Raw genomic sequence first — 10,851 nt, 5'->3', positions numbered from 1 at the left:
TTAAAAATATAAAAACATTATTTATTTCAGAATTCAGACATTAACATATGCTGGGAAATAAAGTAAACATAAGGCTAATTAAGCTTCCAACAATCACTCTGTCCAGCGATGGCCGCAGTGTGGTGCTGTACAAACATAATACAGTCGCATGGCATCCTACAAGAGAAAGCAACATCGTCTGGGTACTACAAATATGATAAATATCACAATAACAGGGTACAGACTCACCCAGACTCCCCTGGGATTTTTTCATGACTGATAACCATTTGTTTTCTACATTAAACCTCTAACTTATGTTCATGAATTTATTATTGAATATTTAACATTGCCTTTTTTCTTGATACATGTCTAGGTTAAACCCAATAGGGACTGAAACAATTACCCTTATGGGTTAACTTGTTGGGGGGGTTCCCTCGTTCTTCTGATTCGGTTTTGATTTGTTTTTACGACATCAGGTTTTAAATGTATTTGCATTTAGTCCTATAGATGGCGTATTTGTTTTATGTATAAAAGAGCAACGCACTGCCATCTTGTTTAGCCTATGATTAAGGGGTGTCTAACTTTTAAGTGGTTCAATAAATCGTATTTTTTTTACCCTAAGAGGCGGCGTGTTGCCATTCCATTTTTTTTTTAAAATTTAACTATAAATATCAAAACAATAATCAAATGCCAATAAACATGTTAAGCTTGTAGGAAGTGGGGTTTGTATCTCAATATAAACATATATGGGCAAATTTATCAAGAGTCGAATGGAAAATTCTAATTTTGAATTCTCAAGTTTTTTTTATTGCCAAAACGGTCAAATTCGACTAGGGAATGGTTTTTTTAAGAATTCAATTTTCAAGATTTATCATACTCTACCTTTAAGAACTCTAAATTGACTATTCACTACCTAAAACCTGCCGAATTGCTGTTTTAGTCAAATTGAGTTGTTTGCAGCCTTCCTAACATTCAAGTTTTTTTCTGAGAAAAAAAAAAAAAAAAACTTTGATTTTGTATTTTTAAAACTTGAATCAAATTCGATTCAAAGTTTTTAATAAATTTCTTTTGGTCGAATTTCGAGTTCATGGGAGTTTGAGAGTTTTAAAAACTCCCATGAATTCAAAATTCAACCCTTGATAAATCTGCCCCATAGCGTGTTAAGTGGCTGCTTTATTGGTATGTGATAAATGGCTCTGTGGAGTCTGAAGAATGTACATACCTCCGATTTAGCACTATGAGATTGGAAAAACACTGCTTCTTTGTGTCCACATCTATGGAAGAGGAAACATTTTATAAGAAGAGAAAATGAGTAAAAGACAGGAAGATACAGAAGGGCCCATTTACATAGGTGCTAAATGGAACATGTGCAGTTGCACCGATGACCAATAAGTAATTTGGTTTTTTGGTAAAAGTTTTTATCCATCTACTACAAGTTACAACATATAAGGTCTAGTTGGATACTAGTCCAACTGCATTGGTTCAATTTAGCACCTGCCTTGTAAATAAATCCCGTGATAACTCCTCTCTCTCGAAGATTGCCCCTTCCTTTTGGTTGAAATGACTTACTTAGAACAGGGATGATCCTCTGTACGTGGCAGGGTAGGCTCCTGAGCTACATCAGCAATGATCTGGGTTAGCTCACTATGGAAGAGGGATAACGATAAATGAGGAATGTGGTTAAATATTAAAGTCACCATGCAAAGGCTAGCAGTGCCTCGTCGTCATCTTGTCGTTATGGAACATAGGAAGATTACTGTGCAGTTTGGATTGCCGATATTACACTTTAATCAAACACAAAGGTTACTATAATTAATGTTTAGATTCTTAGTTTAAAAAAAATAAATAAAGATTTGCTTAATGCCTCCAGGCTGCAAAACACAGAACAGACAAGGCTCGTATTGGGGGGTTGCACTAAGTAGGCAATAGACCCTGAAGAGTTAACATATATAAAGCAGTTTTGCTGTAAGAATACAATTCTTATTTTACTAGGTAACTGCTTCAAACATGCTTTAGCCCTTGATAGTACATTAGAGAATGATGGAAGTTGCAGTCCAGCAAAATGAAGATTTTAGCCTTAAAAATAAGAAAGCAAAGAGAAAATTGAAACTGCAGCCTAAAACAGAAACACCTTCATAGAAGACAATGGAAAGCAAAGAGCAGTTAACATCCCTTCAGAGCTTACTATTTCATTTAGACATATAGAATAGAAACATTAAAAAAAATCTATACCATTCACATTGATATTTCAATTGTTCTGTCGAGCATTAAGATTATATTAACAAAACAGGTTATTTGTTATATTTACTGTTAACATAAAACAGCCTTTTTGTGGACTTTGTGATCTAAAACTTCTGTCAAAAAAGCCTGCAGGATTAATTATTAATTTCAATAGAGAATTTGAAAAGAAAAGAAAGAAAAATGAAAAAAAAAAAAAAATTATGCTATACTAGAAAGTAGGGATGCACCGAATCCACTATTTTGGATTCGGCCGAACCCCGAATCCTTCACGAAAGATTTGGCCAAAAAAGTCACGCAATTTCCCTCCCCGCCCCTAATTTGCATATGCGGATTCGGTTCGGCTGGGGAGAAGGATTCGGCCGAATCCAAAACCTGCTGAAAAAGGCCAAATCCCGGATTCGGTGGATCCCTACTAGAAAGTTACATGAAAAAACAACAGACACAAATATTGCCAAATAAAAGTAATAGTAAATGCAATGTAAAAAAAAAAACTCAAAAAAATGAAATATTAGAGAGAGCACAAACAATATGGATGGAATAACAGAACTTGCGAATCAGGACGAAGAATACTTCATGAAGAAATTCAGGTATAGGCTTCCGATAACTCGTATGCACTCAGACTGGTATCTATACATTGCTCGATATCTATCTCTCTAGGCTTACATCCTGACAATATGCCTTGTGTATGTACATTCAATACTTACTCAATTTCATGTGTGATCTTATTGACATATATGCAGCTGTTATCGGCCTCCTGTTGGTAATCACAATTTCTGCACTGTAAGAAACAGATGATTCTGTGAGCTGAGGAATTAACCAAATATTTCCAGTTGCTGGTGTGTTGTTAAATAGGTGCTCAAAGAAATGGTAAATAACATTTTTAGGTGTTTACTACCATAAAGCAGCCATAAAGGCAACAATTTTTTTTTTAAGTGACAGCAGGGATATATGTTTAAACTAGGTAAACAGTATCAGTGTGATATTTTTACAAACACATATTAGCACCATAAAAGTTGGTAAATCACCCAGAGATATTTTTATATTTCAATACATCTTATGTTTAGTTTACCGCATAAAGGAGAATCCTATTTTCTTTATCTTCTTTAGGGTACAACATGTTGTTGCTACAAGAGAAGACAATAAGAAGAACGAATTCTATGAATAACAAGGCATTTTGTCATGGAGTCATTTTTCTGGTTTATCATTTAAAACAGTAAAAGTAACATTTACTTATACTATGATGTATACAGTTACATAATTTAACTTTACAGGGATACTGTCATGGGAAAAAAATTTTTTTTCAAAATGGTTCAGTTAATAGTGCTGCTCCAGCAGAATTCTGCACTGAAATCCATTTCTCAAAAGAGCAAACAGATTTTTTTTATATTCAATTTTGAAATCTGACATGGGGCTAGACATATTGTCAATTTCCCAGCTGCCCCAAGTCATGTGACTTGTGCTCAGATAAACTTCAGTCACTCTTTACTGCTGTACTGCAAGTTGGAGTGATATCACCCCCTCCCTTTTCCCCCCCAGCAGCCAAACAAAAGAACAATGGGAAGGTAACCAGATAGCAGCTCCCTAACAAAGGTAACAGCTGCCTGGTAGATCTAAGAACATTACTCAATAGTAAAATCCATGTCCCACGGAGACACATTCAGTTACATTGAGAAGGAAAAACAGCAGCCTGCCAGAAAGCATTTCTCTCCTAAAGTGCAGGCACAAGTCACATGACTGGGGGCAGCTGGGAAATTGACAAAATGTCTAGCCCCATGTCAGATTTCAAAATTGCATATATAAAAATCTGTTTGCTCTTTTGAGAAATGGATTTCAGTGCAGAATTCTGCTGGAGTAGCACTATTAACTGATGCGTTTTGAAAAAAAAAACATGTTTTCCGATGACAGTATCCCTTTAATTTGTGAATCACTGCTTCCCATCAGTCCATTCAGACTAAAGAATTTAATTCTATCTTAAAAGTTTTACAGATGTGGGAGCTGAGGAGACCCAGCATTCATTGTAGCTTAGCATTATACCCTACAGCAGAAACAAAGCTTTCACCAGTTAGTGGAATGTATGCATTTGTATGTCAAAATATGCCCTTAATATAAGTGAGCTAGTTAAAGATTGAATTTAAGTTCCTTCACAATTTGATATAAAGCTTACACAATTGTCCTGTAGTCGCAGAGGGAATAAATGCTGGAATTTCTGCTGGTTATTTATAAAAATAGCTGGTTGTTTGCAAATGTGGTCAATAATCAAGCTTGTTCATCCATAAAAATGATAGAGATTAATAAGAGAATTCTAGTGGACCCGGGGTTAATTTAAAGAATTATGGACAACCTTGCATCCCTCCTTTTATATAGAGGTCAGATAAAAAATGCCCCAATTATGACGAGCCGAGTCACAGACTGTTGAGAAAATGAAGACCAAAATATGCTTAACTGATCAATATGGCAAAGGTATGAGATTTTTGGGTATAGGATATAGGCCACTAATAGCCAAATTGCTTTAAGTAATCCATGATGATTTAAAAGGAGTTGTTCACCTTCCAAACACTTTTTTCAGTTGAGTTGTTTTTAGATTGTTCACCATAGACTTTTTTTCTTTGCTTTCTGTTTTTTTTATTTTTTACCATTTTCCCCAAAATTAAAGTTTAATGTTCCTGTCGCTAGTGTCTCAGTCTGGTAACTCAGTAACCCAGGTGCAGATTCTGAACCGTTACAATTTGCTACATTGAGTTGATAACAATTAGATGATACAATATTTGCTAACAATCCACAGATACTGCTGAAAAATGTATCAATTATAACAGCTGCCTTTAATGAAACTCAGAGATTCTGGTCAGCAGGGCCAAAGAGAAGCAATGTATCAACTAAATGTATCAATTTAGAACAGTTATAGAGTCTACGACCCCCTCTCCCAGAGCTGCTTCAGAAGGTAAAAAAACAAAGCTCTACTCTTTAATACAGTTATGGTTCCTGTTATCCTGAATGCTCAGACCTGGGGCTTTCCAGATAACAGATCTTTCCATAATTTGGATCTCCATACCATAGGTTTACTAGAAAAACATGTAAACATTAAATTAACCTAAAAGGCTGGTTTTGCTTCCAATAAGGATTAATTATAACTGAATATGGACATTGTACAACATACTGCTCTATTCTCACATAGAAAAAGAAAAACGGTCAATATGGACTGCACATAATGACAATTATTGTTGGGAAGTATCACAATTTTTTGGACCCAAGAAGTGTGCAGTGAAAACATTTTATAAGTAATCAATGTATACATCCTTTACCTGCCCATTTAGTTCTCACTAAGCAGAATGTAATTTTTTTAATCCCATCCCCAAGGATAAACTCGCACACGGAGTCTCCATTGTTTTTAACAGTTAATTAGATAAGGTGGACCACCTATGATGAATTGGGAAGAATGAGTGAATTAAGTTATTCATTTCAAGAATTGTAGTGTTATTGGACTAAACATATGCAAATTAAGTTATTAATATAATTCATGAACTGAATTCTAATTGGAATAACTATATGAACTTTATACCGGCTAATGAAGTGGAAACTAACCTAGATTGTGAATATGAAATGAATTGATACATTGTGAATTAATTTATAGATTGTATATGGCATTATGAATTCATTGGATTTTAAATTGATCAAGGTGACCTCAAATTTATGAAAATTAAATTAACTGGGAAATATCTACAGAGTGCCTTTTAAGGAACAATATCTATTTAATTTTGCTGGTCCTGGGTTAGGAAACCACCTCATTTTGAGCACTATTATGGCTTTCAGGGAAGAACATATCTTAAAGGAGAGGGAACGTTGAAATCACTGGGGGGGGGGGAGATGCCAAAAGTATCTCCTAGGGATTATAATTAGGGAAGTGCAAAATATTTAGCAACTAATAATGAGAATAAATGCCCAGACAGGCCTGGATTTACTATCCAGGCACCCCTAGCCCGGCTCGGTTTGCCCCCTGCCCCTCCCTTGCCCATCGACTTCCTTTATGTGCATGCGTGTCCACACATATACCCACGCGCAGAACAGTATTTACGTCCAATGCTGACCTAGGCATCAGACCTAAGTACGCCCCCCCCCCACGTCGTGCGTGTGACGTCAGCACATCATTCGTGTGATGTCACAGACACTGAAATACGCGGAAGATTCTTGGTGATTGTTTTTTTATTTCAAAAAAATTAATTTATAGGCACCCGACCAAAACCTGCCGCCCTAGGCACACGCCCTCAGGTGCCTTAATATAAATATGGCCCTGCCCACGAGTAGAACTGGTCAGGCACTGGAGACAAGTGGGAGATTTTCAAATTTCCTGCATGCCAGTCTCCAGTGCTGGTATTTGGATGCAGCTGGGCAGCATGCCACCCGTGAAATTCTGTTGCCCTAGGCCCGGGCCTTTCCAAAAATCCAGCCCTGCCCATAGACTCTAGTCTAAAAAATGTTGTGTGAATAAACATCTATTGACTTCAAAGCATATAGAAAATCAGGAAAGGATTGCACACTCAATTTAAAGAAATGAAATAATATATTTATTACATAAGGAAAAAAGAAAATGTACAAAAATTAAGGCAAAATTACAGAAATGAAAAGTGAGCCCAACGGGTTTCGACTACATTCGTCTTCCTCAGGGGCACAAATAAAAAAACAAAAAGGTATAACAGTTCTTCCTTTTTGTTGTTTTTTTATTTGTGCCCCGAGGAAGACCAATATGGTCGAAACGCGTTGGGCTCACTTTTTATTTCTGTAATTTTTGTATATTTTCTTTTTTCCTTATGTAATAAAATATATTATTTCATTTCTTTTAATTGAGTGTGCAATCCTTTTGTGATTTTCTATATGTGAGATTTGGAGACCCACATGGGTAATCTCCCTATGGATTAGCACCTCACATTATATATTTTTAGGGTCAGACCACACAGAGCGTTTTGGGACGATTTGGTCGCCTGGCGACTAATCACCTCATTTTTGCGGCGACCATTCTCCCCAAACGCCTTCCCTGAATCTGCGCCAGCTAAAATGAAAAAAAATCACACGCGGCGATTGGTTTTCCAAAGTCGCCCGAAGTTTCCTCATGAGGCAACTTCGGAAAACGAACCACCGCGTGTGATAAGCACCAGCATTTTTTCATTTTAGCCAGCGCAGATTCAGGGAAGGCGTTTGGAGAGATTGGTCGCCGCAAAAACAAGGCGATTAGTTGCAAGTGACCAAATCTCCCCAAAACGCCCAGTGTGGACTCACCCTTAAGGGCGTGCAGCCTCTCCTCCAATTGACTTCAAAGCAATCTTGTTGTTTTGAACTTTCAGCGAAGCAGGTCACTTATTATAGTCACTTACCTTAGTGTGATGGCAGCCGTATCATATAAATTGAGGAGTGCTAAAATATTGCTATAGAAGTCACTGCTTAGAACACTGGCTGCGTTTCAGTTTTGGTAGTTGTAATGGGGCCTAAGACAAATAAAAGTTTGCCAGCATCTATTGCCAATATAAAGTAGGACTTGCGTTTTCTTTTACATTAACTCCCAGCAGCCTATGGATGTCCTAAGTTGTGGGGCTTCAACAACAACTGAATAATAGAGTTTGCTTTACTTGCTTTCCCACAACCCCGTGCTGCCTGCATGGCCCCTTCCTACAATCGGAGGTGTATATATATATAGTTCACGATCGTTTGTCTAAATAGCAATACACAATATATTCCCGAAGAACAATATAACTCACCATTCCTGGCAAAATCGAATCCCGACAAATCCGGGCTCATACGAACCATCGCCTTCCATGACTTTGTTCTCCGGAAGCTGAAATGTTCACGTGATCTGTTACCGCCAATAGCCTCTACGGAACGCGAAGATGAGGTCACAACTGTGCGCCGTCGCATGTATTGCAGTCAGTGGGATGCGTGCCTTTTCTCCCGCCCTGTTACATTAGTCAGCTGAGCTCCTTTTATCCGATATTGTCAACTAGTTGAATACGAACATATAGGTCCGAAAGGCTGAATGTTTCTAAAAGTAAAGTCAGCAGGTTTGTGCTTTCTGCTGTAGCACGTCTTAACTCTCAGTGGGGCTCATTTATAAACACTGTGCACATTTGCACCTGGGCAGTAACCCATAGCAACCAATCAGATGATTGCTTTCAGTGCTCAACCTGCAGCTGGCTGAAAAAACTAATTATTGACCGGTTGCCACCCGTTCGGTATTTTACCGGCCTAGCCGGTAAAACACCAGCCAAGCCTGGGGCCGGCCAGTATTACAAATTTACCGTAAATTTATAATACACCTAAAAAAAGCCTGTGGCCTGCCCCCAGCCTACTCACAACTAAACTAAATGTGTGTTTTGGCTCCACCCCCTTTGACATCACAACCCGCCTAGCCAATAGCGCATCACGGCCCCACCCCCTTTAGCGGCACGACCCACCCTTTTAACCCTGCCCCCTCCACCTGCCGGTGAAGATATTTTTAAAAGGTGGCAACCCTAGTTGCCATGGGTTACTGCCCAGTTGCAAATTTGCCCAATGTTTATAAATGAGCCCCAGTAAATTACATAATCTGACCAATATATTATGATAACATTGCACTGGTCTTTTGTTTTTAAATTCTCTATGAGACAATACTTTTATTGTTGTTATTGATATGTTTTATTACTCCAGTTTCTCTCTTATTTATATTCCAATCTCTCACTGGTTGCTAAGTTAAATTGGACCCTAGCAACAAGATAGCTGCTGAAATCCAAAACTGGAGAGCTGTTGAACAAAAAGGCAAATAAAAAAAAAATCTAAAAAAGAAACAAATTACAGATTGTCTCAGAATATCGCTCTACATCGGGGGGGGGGGAAAGTAGATCAGGATCTACCTTTAGCTGGTGATCAGTAAATCTCAAGACACTGTCAACAAACAGCTTCTCTTATCACCCTCCTGTTTCATTCTTTTTTTTTTTAACTTTTTATTGATTAAAAATGATGACAATTTGTATAACAATTATCTTTGTCTTGGTATCGTCTTATACATGAATAGTTGAAAACAACAATAAAGTTGCTTCAAATTATTTACGTGTCCTGTGTCTCTTGTTTGTGGGAAAGTCCATGGTGTTATACATGGGGGAGGGGACATATCAAGTTGCTTCCATTGGCAAGTTCCTGGCTCTCTCTCTGTTGTGGATCCAGGTTTCATAAATGTTGCATTTACCATAGGACAATTGTTAATATTTCCTATTGATATTGGGTGCAGTAAACAAATGGTGTAATGTAATATAGAACAATACCATACGGTGCCTCCTGAGACTCTCTCCTTGCCTCTGGCTTCTCTAAATGAACGTCCCCACTTTCCTCTCTTGTGATTATTTGTCTCTTTGTCTAGTTATTTCCCTACCTAATTGGAGAAGAGGGCACAGGTTGTACCAGACAGGGAAGCATAGAGCACCCATGCGTCCCATATCCTTTGAAATCATGTTTGATTGTCGTTTAGGATGCTAGTTAGTTTCTCATTGACTAGGATCCAGTTTATCATATTTTTTAGTAGTTGTATAGATAGTCTATTTCATGCTTTGTATTAAGATATGTATAGAAATTGTTGTTTATTTAATATAGCAATATATATTTTCTCATCAATCAATATTTAAGGCAGGGGTGCCCAAACTTTTTGCAACGAGGGCCAGATTTAGTGAGGTGAAAATGTGTTGCGGGCCGACCATTCGGCCTGACATTCTTTGAACCATTAACATCATTTAACTCATTTAAACAAGGAATCGCATAGCCGTAGCTATTTTGCTGAAGGTGTTAGCAATAGACACGTATTGGAACGTAGTGATGCGCCGCTTTCCCACACTTCTTAGTTTACTGTACAGGCACGTCAGGCCGCTGGATAGTACATTTTGACTAGGGATGCACCAAATCCACTATTGGATTCGGCCGAACCCCCGAATACTTTCCAAAGATTCGGCCAAATTCGAATACTTCGCAAAGATTCAAACCAAATTTGAAACCTAATTTGCTTATGCAAATTAGAGGTGGGAAGGGGAAAACATTTTTTACTTCCTTGTTTTGTGGCAAAAAGTCACACAATTTTCCTCCCGCCCTTAATTTACATATGCAAATTAGGATTCAGTTCGGCCGGGCAGAAGGACTCGGCCAAATCCTGCTGAAAAAGACCAAATCCTGGATTCGGTGCATCCCTAATTTTGACCCATATGGTACTGCTCTGCATATTCAGCATTTTCCACCTATTTCATTTATTTATATTGAAAGCATGATGGGCCACAGACCTTCTCTGTGCCTGTTCTTATGATTGCAAACTGTAGCTGGGGAAAAAAACCCTGATCTTCCTATCCTTTCTGACCTATAAATAACATTGGCTTTAAGCCACATTTTTACTGGTTCAGCAAGGTGATAAACCATAATGGTGCTGACAGTGAAAGGAAGGAAACCTGTTTCCACTGTCACCACCCAGTCAAAGAGTATGGGATGCTGTAAGTGATAGAGAATGCATTATTTACTTTTACTCATATTCTAGATCAGTGATCCCCAACCAGTAGCTCGTGAGTAACATGTTGCTCCCCAACCCCTTGGATGTTGCTCCCAGTGGCCTCAAAGCAGGAGCTTATTTTTGAATTCCGG

At 38.0% G+C, this 10,851-nt stretch overlaps 1 protein-coding gene across 1 annotated transcript; it reads right to left on the bottom strand.

Moving 5' to 3' along the window:
- On the bottom strand, positions 1–8,549 carry polr2i.S (polymerase (RNA) II subunit I S homeolog; the record flags this gene model as incomplete). The annotated part of the gene is given in 6 exon segments (NM_001095824.1): positions 1–156; positions 1,202–1,253; positions 1,549–1,623; positions 2,925–2,998; positions 3,290–3,344; positions 7,965–8,549. Coding segments are annotated over 6 exon segments (378 nt in total). The 3' UTR covers positions 1–93.
- Positions 8,550–10,851: the final 2,302 nt, after the last annotated feature.

Source organism: Xenopus laevis, chromosome 8S, assembly GCF_017654675.1.
Source record: "Xenopus laevis strain J_2021 chromosome 8S, Xenopus_laevis_v10.1, whole genome shotgun sequence".
Lineage (NCBI taxonomy): Eukaryota > Metazoa > Chordata > Amphibia > Anura > Pipidae > Xenopus > Xenopus laevis.
The sequence above is the reverse complement of the archived record's forward strand: the minus strand, read 5'-3'. Positions and strand labels throughout refer to the sequence as shown.